General features: G+C 55.4%; 2 protein-coding genes across 7 annotated transcripts in view; one reads left to right on the top strand and one right to left on the bottom strand.

The window, feature by feature from the left end:
• Polr2h (RNA polymerase II subunit H) overlaps positions 1-3386 on the bottom strand; it is a 6374-nt gene extending 2988 nt beyond the window's left edge. Inside the window, exons 1-4 of one of the 3 annotated variants that reach the window (XM_026790155.1) lie at positions 1624-1701; positions 701-764; positions 519-602; positions 342-435 (exon numbers count right to left, since the gene is read on the bottom strand). In XM_026790155.1, coding sequence (XP_026645956.1) covers positions 342-435; positions 519-567 — 143 coding nt within the window. In that variant the 5' untranslated portion in view covers positions 568-602; positions 701-764; positions 1624-1701. Of the gene's footprint in view, positions 1-341; positions 436-518; positions 603-700; positions 765-1623; positions 2838-3304 lie in introns of those variants that run through there. The other 2 variants (XM_026790156.1, XM_005368967.2) reach the window with 2 other exon arrangements.
• A 50-nt stretch (positions 3387-3436) lies between these two features.
• The window catches only part of Clcn2 (chloride voltage-gated channel 2), a 13805-nt gene continuing 2160 nt past the window's right edge, over positions 3437-15081 (top strand). Inside the window, exons 1-22 of one of the 4 annotated variants that reach the window (XM_005368964.3) lie at positions 3439-3723; positions 5819-5975; positions 6111-6242; positions 6563-6691; positions 6793-6926; positions 7031-7108; positions 7195-7273; positions 7401-7526; positions 7611-7695; positions 7779-7880; positions 8814-8898; positions 9059-9214; positions 9528-9597; positions 9830-9940; positions 10203-10416; positions 10714-10847; positions 11037-11209; positions 11306-11420; positions 11582-11655; positions 11824-11883; positions 12001-12039; positions 12174-12278. In XM_005368964.3, the coding sequence (XP_005369021.1) occupies positions 3637-3723; positions 5819-5975; positions 6111-6242; positions 6563-6691; positions 6793-6926; positions 7031-7108; positions 7195-7273; positions 7401-7526; positions 7611-7695; positions 7779-7880; positions 8814-8898; positions 9059-9214; positions 9528-9597; positions 9830-9940; positions 10203-10416; positions 10714-10847; positions 11037-11209; positions 11306-11420; positions 11582-11655; positions 11824-11883; positions 12001-12039; positions 12174-12278 (2445 nt within the window). In that variant the 5' untranslated portion in view covers positions 3439-3636. Of the gene's footprint in view, positions 3724-5818; positions 5976-6110; positions 6243-6562; positions 6692-6792; positions 6927-7030; positions 7109-7194; positions 7274-7400; positions 7527-7610; positions 7696-7778; positions 7881-8813; positions 8899-9058; positions 9215-9527; positions 9598-9829; positions 9941-10202; positions 10417-10713; positions 10848-11036; positions 11210-11305; positions 11421-11581; positions 11656-11823; positions 11884-12000; positions 12040-12173; positions 12279-15081 lie in introns of those variants that run through there. The other 3 variants (XM_026790150.1, XM_026790149.1, XM_026790151.1) reach the window with 3 other exon arrangements.

Here is a 15081-nt window from a genome sequence, read left to right as displayed (position 1 = left end):
TTTCAAGACAAGGTTTCTCTGTAGCTTAGGAGCCTGTCCTGGAACTAGCTCTTGTAGACTAGGCTGGTCTTGAACTCACAAAGATCCGCCTGCCTCTGCCTCCTGAGTGCTGGGATTAAAGGTGTATGCCATCACCACCCGGCTGCCAAAGACACTCTTGAACTCCTGATTCTCCTGCCTCATCTCCCCGAGCCCTGGAACTACAGGCCCAAACTACCACACCCAGTTCTGGTTGTCTGAATTCTAAGTGCAACAATGTCTTTTCCTAGAATTAAACAAAGCCCTTTATAATATATATAATATAGTACTTATCGAATGAGTCCCTCCTTTCCTTCCCTCACCTGGAAGGCCTGTCATCCGTGGGGTTGTACTCGCCATCATCCAAAGTACCATCTTCATACAAAGTACTAGCTATGACCAACCGGAACTTGTCACCTGAAAAGGGCATCACTATCAGAGCAACGATGTGGAACCCAAAGACTGCAAAGCTCTTACAGGTGCCCGTGTCTGATACTTACCCAAGTCCACGGGGTAAATCTGAATGTTTACATCTAAGATGAGGTCCATCTTGAAAGACTCACTCTCACAGTGCAGCCGAGACACTGGGGAAGAGGGACAGACATGATTACAGACACTGGCTTGTGGGTCGAATGCAAGAGAATGAAACACCCACGAGCCTTGCTCTTCGTCCCAGACGCACAAGTGCAATCCAAATCAGATTCACGAGAAGGAAGAAAGCCAAAAGCTCAGCAGCTGACAGGATCCTAAGAAAGAAGTAAGATTTCTCTAGCAGCAACCAGTCTCTAGGCTCTAAGCCTGCCTGGATGATTCAGACTAAACTTAACTCTGAACAAGATAGTCACTTATACAGAGATTCCTTCTTCCTGACAGGCACTCTGCTGGGGGAATGGGCAGAATGTATTGAGAACTGACTCCTGTCTTTAAAAAAATAAAATTATAAATAAAATAATTAAAATAAATAAAGTAATAATGATGATGATGCCGGGCGTGGTGGCGCACGCCTTTAATCCCAGCATTTAGGAGGCAGAGGCAGGCGGATCTCTGTGAGTTCAAGGCCAGCCTGGTCGACAAAGCAAGCTCCAGTATGTCCTACACAGAGAGACTGTGTCACGAAAAACAAAAAATTGTCTCCTGGCAAAGTGACACGAGAAGAAACAACTTCCGGATCACTAGGAAAATAAATACACCAAGCAGACAGCTGAATGAAATTCAAAGAGGACTTGGCCAAGAGCTGACAATTCTTGAGGCAATATAAAACTATAGATTAGGAGGGCGGGCAGGTAACTCGCTGCATGGCCTTAAGTAACAAAACAGGTAAGGCCCCATCCACCTCTTACTAGCATAAAGTGAAGTGTGCGAGAGAGGCGCACGGTAAAGCACAACGCTGAACAGGGATTAGAGAGGTGCCCAAGGGTTTACCAGCACCAAAGCTAAGGGCCACCCAGGCTCCAGACACCGCAAATACAATAGGAAAAGCTGTCTCAAGTTCCTCATTATGAAAACAAACAAACAACTGTTTCCTGAGGGAGGTACCGAGAGCGGGGCGAACCACTTGGGTGGGCATGTTGGCCTCTTCCCATAGACCTCCCCTACACACCTTACCTCGGTCAAACTTCTTGCCTTCTGGGTCAATGTCTTTCACATCAAAAATATCCTCGAACAGGATGCCCGCCATCGTAAGGGGCACGAGAGCTGCAGAGGTGCGGAGCGCGCGGCCACGACTGGGAATTCGCGCACCCCCTCACGCGGGGAAAAGAAGACACGGCAGAGTACCGCCCTAAAAGCGGCCGCCGGGCAGGGGGCGCATGCGCACAGGCTGCAGGACCGCGGCCACTTCCGCTGCCTCCCCCTCAGGGCTCCTGAACTTCCGCCTGGAAAGGCCACCTCGGAGCTGCTCGGGCCTGATGGGCGAGTCTCAAAGCCCGGTGACTCCGCCCAAGGCGGGGACAAACTAGGTCCCACCCCCGGCGGGTACCGCGCCGCGACCGGCTCTACGGCGCCCTCTTTAGATGCTGGATCCCGAAGCTTGCAAAAGCTGGGGGCCTAACCCAGCCAGGAACCTTGATCCTTGGCCCAGCCCGGGCCGAGCCCTGCCCTGCGATCCGCGATCCGGCCGAGGGCACAGTCCGTGCAGCAAGCGGGTGGAACAGAGCCCCGCCCGCAGAGCGCCCGCCCAGCGGGACGTAGTACCCAGCCCCTCGGACTGCCACCAAAGTCCCCCACGCTGGTCCGAGCTGGCTCGGACCAGCTAGACGTCACCCGAGTCGGGTCCGTCCGGTTTGGGAATTTGCCATGATGTCACTCTCAGGGAAAGGAAAGCCCGCATTGTGCCCTCCCCTGGGGATTCACCTTCTCAGCACTCGCGTCTTCCCTTGGCCCTGCTTGGCACTAACTTCACACTCTGATCCCCTAGGACGCTGCCAATTGAACTTGGTACTGCCTGTCACCCCACTATACTACCCTCTTCTGGACACTGATCTAGCGCGCCTTCACCCGGCACTGGCCTTTCACTGGGAGGCGGCGACAGCCTCGGTGCCCTCTTTCTAGGTGCTCCCTCCTTGCATTGCGGTCCCCGTCGTGGGCATCGTACCCTCTCCTGGAGCACCTCTTTGTTTCCTGAATGAGTCTTCATCCTGGTACTGCTCTTACTACACAGACTTCTGGGCACGGTCCTCTCCAGTGGCACCAACCTAACACTGCCCATCCTCTTTGTGCCCACGCCACACTGTTCTTATCCCTCCAAGAACCCTCAAGACAACGCGGAGCCCCAGTAAGCCGCTTCCTCGAGGCGTCCGTAGCTACTCAAGTTCCCCCTTTAAGCGATGCCTGGGAGGAGCGACCTCTGCTCCCCCCCCCCCGCCTCCCAGGAACGGCCTCCCCCGCGCCAATAGCTCCCTTCCCTCGGGCCTCACCCCTTCCCGTCCCCTCCCACCTCCACCTCCGCCCCTCTCTCCAGGCCTAGCAGTTCCAGGTGCACCTTCCCGGGGGAACCCGAGGGAAAGAAGGAGAAAGGAGAAAGGGGAGCGATAAGGGAGCAGGCTCTCGGGGATCCTCCCAGATCCTTCTGAGCCGCCTGCAAGCGCGAAGCAGCCCCAGTAGGGTCTGGCCGGGAGAGCTCGAATTATCCTTTTCTGCAGCCCCCTTCCCCAGCCCGAGAATCACTACATCCCAGCCCCTCCCACACAGCGCCTCAGCCGCCCAAGAGCCCGTCCCCTCCACGTGCCAGCGGACCCGCCCCCTACGGCCCCGCACCCTCTCGGGACCGGGTCAAACCCCGGCCTACCGACTGAGGGGGGGTCGAGATCGCGTTGCAAGCGCCCCCTGCCGCTTCTCCGGAGACCAGGAGGCGGCTCCGATGCAGACCCCAGCCGGACCCGGACTCCCCTTGCAGATGGGCCAGGGCGGAGCAGCAAGCAGGGCACCGCCCTCGGCCCGCCCGCCTAGGAGGAGACGCTAGCGGAGGCTGAGCCTGCGGCGCGCGCCCGGGGACCCGTCGCACTCTGCACTCGGCCGCCGGGGCTGAGGGGACGGGACGGGTGCGGGCTCAGCGGGCCGGGAGCTGAGTCAAGGCCAGAGCCCGAGAAGCCAAGCGAGGCAGGAGGACAGTGCGCCGAGATGGCGGCCTCGGGGGCCGCGGCGGGAGCGGCGGCGGCGACGGAGGAAGGGATGGAGCCTCGGGCGCTGCAGTATGAGCAGACCCTGGTAAGTGAAACCTAAGGGGTGCGCTATGGCACCACGGCTGCAGGTTGCCCTAGGAAGTGTGAGGACAGGCGGCCTACCCTAGCCCGGCCTCAGCCTTCCTCAGCTGTGGAAACTGAGGTTCGGGATCCGACAGGCTGTAGGTTCACGCTCGGGGTGTGTTGGAAAGCCGCTTGCTTGTTTCTGGCTGAGGCTGGTGGCCTGCAGAGGACAATGACACCAGGTGCTTGGCCCAGGTGCCCTTCCCCTTACTCCCTTACACGCTTTTGTTTTTTCCACTTAACCACTGGAGCCCAAGTTACAGAACGTCAGCCCCCTTTCTGGGTACCATCCGTACCTCCGAACTTTCTCCACATGCCTGTCCACATTGACCACCCTCCCAGTGCTCCTACTATGGCATGGCACTAAGCTGGGCGTGAAGACTGTAGGGAGGTGAGCAAATCCAAACCTGCCCCCTTGCCTTTAACAACTCAAAGTCCAGCATTGACGAGAACCCTTCAGTCGAACTTTTGGGAAAGGTGGCTTAGGTGACTTGTCACCCTGGGGACAGGAATGGGTGTGAGACTGGATCTAGGCAGGTGCCCCACCACCAACATCCACGCCCATGAAGTGTCCCTTGACCTCTTAAGAAACAGGGGTCCCAAGCTTGGAGATGACTCATGGCCACCACTATTGAGAAGCCATTCAGCCTCGTGTCACTAGGGTGGGGGGCCCAAGCCCTACAGAAAGAAGCTGGCCCTATGGCTCCTTTTTATCAGCTTAGGCTGGAATTTGCCCAGAAGGGTGGCAGGGAGGAACCTCCTTGAGAGAGCCTGGACTGTAACTGAGTCAGGGAGGTGGCCAATTACCAGACTGTAGGAAACTGGCTAACTGGGAGAGGTGTCACTATGCCTAGGTGACACTAGTGGAGGCAAGCCCTTTTGTTTTCGATGGCTCTTATCCTTGCCATCCACAGGTCAAGGAGAGGGGCACTTGGCCATGGAAGCCGAGCACCTAACCTCTGAAATGGTATCTCTTGCAGCACCAGCCGCCACTCCAGCTCCCTGTGTCTGAGAAAGGAGTTCTCAGGGTCAAGCTCTCCCTGCTCTGGCCTCTCCCACTTCCCCTCCTACCCTTTTGTCTCGCCCTCACCTCCTCCCACCTGCTGTTTCTAGACTCCAGTCTTCCTCCTCCCTGCTCTCCACACTTTCTCCCTCTTTCCTATGTCGTTCCTCTCCCCTCTGCCTCTCCCTTTCCTCTATGTCTCACCCTCTCTGTGTCTATCCCCCCCACACACACACACACAACCCCAACAGGAGCCCTTTGTGTCCTGAAGCTCCGCGGGTGGCAGCCAGAATCTACCCCTCCCCACCCCCCAACACACGCCCGGCTTGGCAGGTCCAGCCATAACTCTCTCCCTTCCCATCAGCCTGGTGTCCACAGTCACAGCTTTGCCATCTCCAGGCTCCGCCGTCCTCGGGACCTGTCACTGGCCCCAAGTGCAGCTCCAGAGCAGGACTGAAACCACCCAGCACTGCCCTACCCACCCAAAGAGGCTTTCCACTTTCAGCGGGCTGACGGGATCGTGGGGGTTCGGGAGTGGAGAATGAGGACAAGGGGATTAGGGTGGGTGGGAAGGGTGCTGCTGAGTTGGTCACAGGCCAAAGGCCCAGCAGGAATGTGATAAGGATTGGGGCTGGGACCTCCTAGGCCCAGCTCAGCTGCACTCAGCTCCACCAACTCTTACTGTTGCTCCTGCGCCCTTGACCACCCCTTATTCTCTGACCTTCCCGCCTCCCACTTTCAGACCGCGCCTTCCTCTGGACCCTTCCCTCTCCTCCCCAGTGCCCTCACCCTTGGCTCGCTAGAAGAGGACTGATTATTCTGCCACCCCCAGAGTTGTGTCCCTGTACCTTGTCTGTCCCCATCACTCTGGCCGGGACAGCCCCCGCAGTCTACAGTGTGCATTGTTCCCACACTGAGCCTGAGTCAAAACTGGCTTCAAGATGGGGTATATAGTGTGGGAGCTAAGCAAAGGGGGGTTCAAAACCCAAAAACCCTCCCTGGATTCCCCACCACAGCCACACATGGTAATGCCACATTTTGTCCATTGCTCCAGATGTATGGCCGATACACTCAGGAACTTGGGGCCTTTGCCAAAGAGGAAGCTGCTCGGATTCGTCTGGGAGGGCCTGAGCCCTGGAAAGGGTCCCCTTCTGCCCGGACTCCCCCAGAGCTTCTGGAATATGGACAGAGCCGGTGTGCCAGATGCCGCAGTGAGATCTGGATGGGGCAGGGACCTGGCTGTTCTGTGTTGGGGGAGGCAGAGACCATTAGAGCTGCCTATGGGGGATGGGGAGACAGGATTAGGAGCACTTTGGTACCAGCTTCTCTGTGACTCTTCCTTCCAGTTTGTTCTGTACGCTGCCACAAGTTCCTAGTGTCCCGGGTTGGTGAAGACTGGATCTTCCTGGTCCTGTTGGGGCTCCTCATGGCATTGGTCAGTTGGGCCATGGACTATGCCATCGCTGTCTGTCTACAGGGTGAGGGCAAAGGCTGGGAAGGGCCACCCTGTTTCCTCCATGCCACAGTTGTTTAAGTAACTTGGCTCCTGGCCACTTTCTCTGGCCAGGCTGACTGCCCATCTCCAGGCATAGTTACTGCCACTTGCAGAGGCCACACCTTCTGGCCTGCCCTCCAACTGTCTTATCTATGATGGGCTTTGTCCCAGCAAATGCCTTCTAGGGCCTTCCCATCCCTCTGGGCCCCAGCTCTGTGTACTTGTCCTATCAGTATGTCTCAGTGGCAGGCAAGGTGTGGATATGTGCACTGGAAGGCCAGCAAGCATGTCCTGTGCCCACAGCTCAGCAGTGGATGTCCCGGGGCTTAAACACCAACATCTTACTCCAGTACCTGGCTTGGGTCACCTACCCTGTCGTCCTCATCACTTTCTCTGCTGGATTCACCCAGATCCTGGCCCCGCAGGCTGTCGGTAGGATAGGAGGGGCTCAGGGGGGTGGGGGTGGAGCTCAAGCTTCCTGAATGGGGTCTCTCAGACAACTTCCATGGATCTGTGGATCTTTGCCTCTGCAGGGTCTGGCATCCCTGAGATGAAAACCATCCTTCGGGGAGTGGTGCTAAAGGAATACCTCACCCTCAAGACCTTTGTAGCTAAGGTCATTGGGCTCACCTGTGCCCTGGGCAGTGGGATGCCCCTTGGCAAAGAGGTAACTGCAGGTTGGGGAATGAAGGCGCCCCTCCCAGCCGACAAAAAGGCCAGGCCGAGGTCCAGAAGGCCCCACCCCTACTCACCACCAACCCCTACCTCCAGGGACCCTTTGTGCACATTGCCAGCATGTGTGCTGCCCTGCTCAGCAAGTTCCTCTCCCTCTTTGGGGGTATCTATGAGGTAAGAGGAGAACCCTAAGATCTGGGGAACGGGGTGGGAGTGGGGCTGCTGAGCCCAAACTGACACTGCGTCCCCACCCTTGCCAGAATGAGTCCCGGAACACAGAGATGCTGGCTGCCGCGTGCGCAGTAGGAGTGGGCTGCTGCTTTGCAGCCCCTATCGGAGGTAGGCACGGCTCCAATCTGAGCCTAGCCCCACCATTGGCCTCTCCCCCCTCGACCCCTCTTCTCCTGGGAGTAAGTCCACCGACCAGACTCTGGCCTTAAGGGCGATGTCCTCTGCCCCCTTGCAGGGGTCCTATTCAGCATTGAGGTCACCTCCACCTTCTTCGCTGTTAGGAACTACTGGCGGGGCTTCTTCGCGGCCACCTTTAGTGCCTTCATCTTTCGGGTCTTGGCAGTCTGGAACCGTGATGAAGGTGGGGATGTTGGTGGCGGTGAGGGCATCCGAGGCAAGTCAAGCGCGACACAAGTTTACCTGCCACTCCTCTACTTCCTTTCAGAAACCATCACTGCTCTCTTCAAAACTCGGTTCCGACTCGACTTCCCCTTTGACCTCCAGGAGCTCCCGGCCTTTGCTGTCATCGGGTAAGAAACTTCCAGGAGGGTGTGGGACAGAAGGTCTCCATAAGAAGGCCTCCCCTCCACCCTGGTCCTTCTCTCTTCTCCAGTATTGCTAGTGGCTTCGGGGGAGCCCTCTTTGTCTACCTGAACCGGAAGATTGTCCAGGTGATGCGGAAGCAAAAAACCATCAACCGCTTCCTCATGAGGAAGTATGTCGGCCATAGACTCTTTTCCAGGCTGTTCTGGAAGGGCTACACGGGGAGAGAGGGGGGTACTGAGGGTCTGAAGTAGAGGCCCTGTCAAAATCAGGCTTTCAGCCAGGTCAGCGCCACACACCTGTAATTCCAGTGCTCCAGAGACCGAGGTAGGAGGGTAGCATGGTCTAAGCCAGCCAGGGCTACAGTATGACTCTAGGGCTCTCACGTGAAAGGTACACTTGGGAAGTCAGCTGGTGTTTTCATGCTGATGCTATGACGCGTATACGTGGAAACCCCCTGGGATCTGCTACTTCTGAACCTTTGTCAGTGGCAGGAGCACTTGGGATAAAAGACCAAGGTTTTCTTAGGTTTTCAGGCCTGGTCCAGATAGCAGTGTTTGTACCTCATGACTCCATGACCAGTGTGGCTGGACATTTTTTGTCTCAGAACACTTTTTTCGTTATGAGCCTGAGAACTGAGAATGGGAAGGGCTTGTGCTGTTGTCTACAGAACCTCTCCCAAGCCTTCCCTGGCCTTGAACTCAGAGTCACCCTCCTCTGCCACCCAGGTGTGTGCGCCACGCCTGCCTCACCCTCACTTAGGTCACCATTGAGGGCAGATAGTGGAGGAGGCTTGGTTAGGCCTTCAAGTCTCTTGTCCTTTAGCTGGGTCTTTTGAGAATCGAGGCAGTCACAGCTCAGACTTGTCCTAGAAAGGACTAGAGATGTGTTTGCTGTTGCTGCCCCTTCTACTCCCAGCTCTTAGAACATCGCCCTTGAAGCTGCGGCATAAAACACAATAAAAGGACTTACTCTCAGGCGCTGTGGCTTGATATACAAGCCCTGCTCTGATCTTAGGCCTGAGGTATGTAAGGGCACCTGGCCTGTGATCGGTCCATGGGAGGTGTGTGACTTTTGTCTGATGCTGTCAAACCTCTGTCTGTAGACGGCTGCTCTTCCCGGCACTGGTGACTCTGCTCATCTCCACTCTGACCTTTCCCCCTGGCTTTGGACAGTTCATGGCTGGACAGGTAGCCCCTAGCAGAAATATGACCCCCACGCTCATACCCAGATGCACTCCTTTCCAAAGCCCAGAGCCCTAGCGTGACTGGGACCCCTTGTTCCCAGGACTCCTACGGGCCTCTTCCCTGAGATCCTGTGCCCCATCCTAAAGTGTTCTGTTCACTCTAGCTCTCACAGAAAGAGACCCTCGTCACTCTATTTGACAACCGGACATGGGTCCGCCAGGGCCTGGTAGAGGATCTAGAACTACCCAGCACTTCACAGGCCTGGAGCCCACCACGTGCCAATGTTTTCCTCACTCTGGTCATCTTCATTCTCATGAAGGTGAGACCCCTTCCATGGCTATACCACCACTGTTGACCCAGGCCACTAGATGAGGGGCTCTCCCACGCACTTACCATGGAGTCGGAAGATTGTGAGAAAGGTACCCTTATCCCTGTCTTAAAGATGGTGACTCAACACCCAGAGAAGTAACTGCCAAAGCAGACGGTTGGCTGAGAGGATGTGAACCCCAGCCTTCTGGTTCTGGTGTCCTTTCTTTCCCCTTCACCTCTGGGGATTCTGCTGAGAAGGCTGCACCTGTAGATGGGCAGGGTGGGCTTCCCTGAGGTCTGTTTTGAACCCCTCCTGCCTACAGTTCTGGATGTCTGCCCTGGCCACCACCATCCCAGTGCCCTGTGGGGCCTTCATGCCTGTCTTTGTCATTGGTGAGTCTGCAGCTGCCTGCTTCCAGCCTATGCCCTTCATACCTCTGGCTGTTCCCTGTAGAGCCCTCCTTTGCCCAGGAGTGGGTTTGGGCCCAACTCTAGCCCAGACCCTGACTCCCATGGGACTGCCCCATGTACTAAATGACCCGCCGGCCCCTCCCCCACCTTCTGACCCTCTCTCTTCCTAGTGTTCCCCCACTACCTCTTTCTCTTCCTAAAACCCTCCCTGAAGGAGCAGCATTTGGGCGGCTGGTGGGTGAAAGCATGGCCGCCTGGTTCCCAGATGGGATTCACACGGATAGCAGTACCTACCGGATTGTACCTGGAGGCTATGCCGTGGTTGGTGAGCACCCAGTTCTGTTTGCTATGTGGTGTTAGGGATCAGAGCCAGGGGACTGCACATGCTGCAGCCCCAGCAGTACCCCAAGACTGCATCTGCATCTGCATTGGGAGACTCCTCGCCCAGCCAGACTCTGAGGCTCTGGTGCCCCCTGCTGGCAGGGCCATAGGGGACTCTGAGGGACTCTAAGCGATTCTCACCCCTGGGAAGGGAAAGTCTCCTGGGGACTGAACACCCTGAGGAGACTGAGCATGGCTCTTCCTAGGGGCAGCTGCACTTGCAGGAGCAGTGACACACACAGTGTCCACGGCTGTGATTGTCTTCGAGCTCACGGGCCAGATCGCCCACATTCTGCCTGTCATGATCGCCGTCATCTTGGCTAATGCTGTTGCCCAGAGCCTGCAGCCCTCCCTCTATGACAGCATCATCCGCATCAAGAAGCTGCCCTACCTGCCTGAGCTGGGCTGGGGCCGCCACCAGTATGAAGGGCCCAGTGCAAAGAGGGTGGGAGTGAGGGGTAGGCCTCCCAGGACCCTTCAACCCCACCTGCAGCAAGGTCTCAAACTAGTAAGGCTGAGATCCTAGCTATTTTGCTCTGTGTCAGAGATGCCCTCACCCTGAGGGATCTGTAGCTGCCCTCTACTGACCCAAAAGGAGTGTAGAAAACACTAACTGCCCCTTGTGGCTCTCCAGCCTTCCCCATGACCCTGGGATGGTGGTACTCTGGGCCAGCATTTCATGCGAAGCATACACTGAATGCCCGACTCTATCCCCAGGCAATACCGGGTGCGGGTAGAAGACATCATGGTACGGGATGTTCCCCATGTAGCCCTCAACTGCACCTTCCGGGACCTGCGGCTGGCACTGCACAGGACGAAGGGCCGCATGTTGGCTCTAGTAGAGTCCCCTGGTGAGGCCCAGAGGGGTCCCAGGTGTTATGAGCATCTCCTGGGGGCTCAGTGCTGAAAGGGTTAGGGAGCCCAGGACCAGTGTCTGTATTCTATATAGGTCAACACTTGGCAAGCAGGGTTTTCCTCCAGGGCCCCAGCTTAGGTGTGGGAAGAACCCGCGCCTGAGCCTCTTCCCTTGTTCTGTCCAGAGTCCATGATCCTGCTGGGCTCTATCGAACGCTCACAGGTAGTAGCATTACTGGGGGCCCAGCTGAGCTCAGCACGCCGGCGGCAGCACATGCAAAAGCTAAGGCAAGCCCAGATGTCTCCACCGTCAGATCAGGAGAGCCCCCCTAGTTCTGAGACGTCCATCCGCTTCCAGGTAAGGAAAAAAAGTGCTCTGTGACCACACATCCTTCGGAAGTGTCATCTTGAAGGTTCTGAACCACAGCCTCCCAGCCCCTCCCTGTCCATGCAGGTGAACACAGAGGGCACAGCCTTCTCAGGACCCCACGGGCAGACTCACAAGCCCCTGAAACCTGCCCTAAAGAGAGGGTCTAGCCATACCACAAGCCTCCAGGAAGGTACCACAGGTGAGCCCTTTCTGCCCCACCTCGGACGAAGCCTGAGCCACCACAGATGAATGAGGCGATAAGGCGTACGAGGTGGAGCTGGAAAAGCCTCTCTCCCCTTGCCTTCTGCACCTTACCTTACCCCTATCCAACTTGCCCCCCATCTCGGGTTTGGAACACAGGCAACACGGAGTCAGCAGGCATTGCCCTCAGAAGCCTCTTCTGTGGCAGTCCACCTCAGGAGGCCTCTTCAGAAGTGAGTAGGCCAGACGCTCACCTCCTGTCTGCCCCGCTCCCTTCCTGACTCTCCTCTCTGCCTGCCTCCTGTCTGCCCCTGCAGTGTGCCCTTCTCCTTGGTTCCACCCCGCCCTTCACACCCCTCTCCCCATAACCTCAACTCCTTTCTGCTTTGGCTCTGACAAAGTTGGAAAAGTCGGAATCCTGTGAAAAACGCAAGCCGAAGCGGGTCCGAATCTCCCTGGCGGTACGTGTGCCCCTCTTCCCGCAGCTCAGGAGCAGCTGGCCCGGAGGGCTGGGGTCTAGGTGGGACAAACCTCTCAGAGCCAGGAGTACATCCACTTCCCTCCCTCCCTTCTCCTAGAGTGACTCCGACCTGGAAGGCGAGATGAGTCCTCAGGAGGTGAGATGCCGCTATAGACTCTAGACCGCTTCTTCCTGGGTGTGTTGTCAATCACAGGGGGGAAAGGGGGCACACCAGCCTTCAGAGAGCCGAGGGGAGCTCCCTCTCCCTGATCATCGGTCTCTCGCTGTCAGATCTTAGAGTGGGAGGAACAGCAACTAGATGAGCCTGTCAACTTCAGCGACTGCAAAATTGACCCTGCGCCCTTCCAGCTAGTGGAGCGGACTTCTTTGCACAAGGTAGGACAGGGTAGGTCTGGACTCAGACCCAGGTGATGGTGTCTGAGGAAGGCATGAGAGACAGTATATTTGATGCCGTTTTTAGAACATACTGCTCTAGGCCATGGGAGCCTGGGAGCCAGGACTCCTCAGCTTTGTCCTGTCCTTACTCCTTGGTGGAGCCAGGCATCGTTTCTCCTCCGCTCAGTCTTACCCCTGGGAACTCTGGACCAAAGCAACTACAAAGACACAGCTTGAACTGGGTGGAAGCCAGAAGGCCAAACCAGGGTCAGAACTAGGCAGGAGGCTGCCAGAGCCCAACAAGGCTGATACACACCCACGCTGGAAAAAAAGGGGGGCGGGGGGAGTGAGAAACAGGCCAGATAAGAAAATCTAATAAACAGGCTAAGAAACAGTGAAGGGTGAGGTGACTGCAGCGAAGAGAGAAACAAAGATGAGAGACACCAGTAGGGGGCTTGGAATGTCAGACCCCAGAGAGTCAGCTTCAAGCAGGTCAAAGAAAAACTGGTAGAGGAGCCTCAGAAAGACAGCTCAGCAGAGGGGGCAGCAGGAAGAGGAAGAAGTACAGAGCGATGGAGGTAGGCGGTGTACACACTGGAGCAAGGGACAAAAGTGACAGGGGTGGGTCAGTGTTCTCAAGGCTTCAGCTATAACTGTTGCTAAAAAGTCAGCATAGTACATAGCTGAGGCCCACGGGTAGGCTAGGAGACAAAAGAGCAAAAATAAAGGAACTTCGAGGAACTGCAGAGCTTTCGCAGAGGAAAAGGAGCTAGGCCAGAAGACAGTCCAAGCTGTACTTCACGGCCTTTCTTCCCAAGATCGCCACAGTTTCCCAGTCGTCAGCCATCTTTGTCTTTTTCTTTTCTTGACACAGGATCTCATATAACCCAAGTAGGCCTCGAACTCACAACAGTCTGCCTGCCTTGGTCTCCCTGGAGATTTCAGGCACACACCATCATACCCAGCTGTGATCCCCTTGATTTTCTGTCATACATGGTGGTGATAAGAACACTGGCATGCTTGAGTGCTTGCTGTGTGCCAGGCACCACGCCAAGCTTCACCCGTCTAATTTATAGTTCTCGCAACCATACTAGCCGAAAGGTATTATGACATTCCAGTTTTTATAGACGTCGAAATTGCCCAAATGGACACATCAAGGAAGTAACAAAGTTGGGCCTGGACCCAGAGATAATCCGGCTCGAGAGCCTGTCTTAACCAGTCTAAAACAGGGAAAGGAAGCCAGGGCCCAGTTCTGGCCCTGCTCTCAGAATTCTTTCAGAAGGCCATGTTATCCTTTCTTTTTTTTTTTCTTTTTTATAGATGGCTATAAGCCACCATGTGGTTGCTGGGAAATGAACTTAGGACCTCTGGAAGAGCAGTCAGTGCTCTTAACCTCTGAGCCATCTCTCCAGCCCCCATGTTATCCTTTTCCCTGTCAGTGTAGTTCACTGTTCCCAGGCCCAAGAAATTTGGGCCCTCCAATGGGCTCCATGGTGTCCAATTGAATTAAAATGAAAAAGAACAAAGTAGGTGTTTGTTACAAACTTCAGCTATCACAGGAAGGGAAGAAGCCGCCAAGGAACCACTAACAAAAGTACAAAGAACTGGAATAACATAAAAGATTAGAATTCTAGAGATTAGATTCTAAATGAGAATCTACTTATTAACAAAGCAGTAAGCAGTAACCCACTTAAATTGAGGAGGGACACTCTGAGAGGACGTGAACCCAGGAGACTGTGGAAGCTCATATGAGACGGGGTAGCGATGAGGCCAGAGTGCCAAGGTGACTGCAAGACTGGCAACCCAAATCCTCCTCCCTGCAAGTTCAGCTGCAGAAGTTGAGCAAGTTGCTTAGCCTTTCTGTTTCCTTATCTATAGAGTAGGGGTGGCACAAGCTAAATGTGGTAGCATCTGCCTGTAATGTTAGCACTGAGGAGGTGGAGGAGCAGACCATCAGAGTCTTCTGTGAACTACACAGCAAGTTTACCTTACTTCAGAAAAGAAAAGTTGGCAGGGCAGTGGTGGTACATGCCTTGACTTCCAGCACTCAGGAGGCAGAGGCAGGCAGATCTCTGTGAGTTCAAGGCTATCCTGGTCTACAGAACAAGTTCCAGGACAGCCAGAGCTGTTACAAACTGTCTTGAAAGACATGAATGAATGAATGAATGAATGAATGAATGAATGAATGAAAAGTGAAAAGTAAAGCCTGGAAGCTAGGCATAGCAGGATGGTAAGCTGGCAGGCCAGTCTGGGCTGACTTAAGAAGGGATCTCATGGGCCATTCTAGGGAGTACCCGGTGCCGCTCAAGTTTTAGAAAGCCATAGAATGTCAGAGTCCAGCTGGAGGGGGGAGGCAGGAAGTAGGAAAACTCATTCTGCTGTTGTCTCAGCCCTGGTGACGGTGCGGATCGGGAGCAGAACTAGGGAGAATGGCACAGATGTCCCAGAAGTAGAGCGGTAAGCTTGGCAATCGCTAGGCACAGATTGTTCGCAGGCCCATAAAAGCACATTGCCTGCTAGGTCGCTGTGGTTGGGAACGAGCAGGAAAAGAACGTCCCGGGAACTGTTTAATGGGCTCCTCGGGAGAAGGTGAGATGGATTATTTGACCATACCTTATGGTAAAGATGTTTCCCCTGGGGAAGACAGGGAAATTAAGGCTCATCTGTAGCATGTAGGGTTCAAGTTATATAACAAGGTTGCTAACTACATGACCATTGAAGAAACATGACTTCAAAAAATGGGGTCTCTCCGGGCGGTGGTGGCGCATGCCTTTAATCCCAGCACTCGGGAGGCAGAGGCAGG

This window comes from Microtus ochrogaster, unplaced genomic scaffold (assembly GCF_000317375.1).
Source record: "Microtus ochrogaster isolate Prairie Vole_2 unplaced genomic scaffold, MicOch1.0 UNK43, whole genome shotgun sequence".
NCBI classification, from domain to species: domain Eukaryota; kingdom Metazoa; phylum Chordata; class Mammalia; order Rodentia; family Cricetidae; genus Microtus; species Microtus ochrogaster.
The sequence above is the reverse complement of the archived record's forward strand: the minus strand, read 5'-3'. Positions and strand labels throughout refer to the sequence as shown.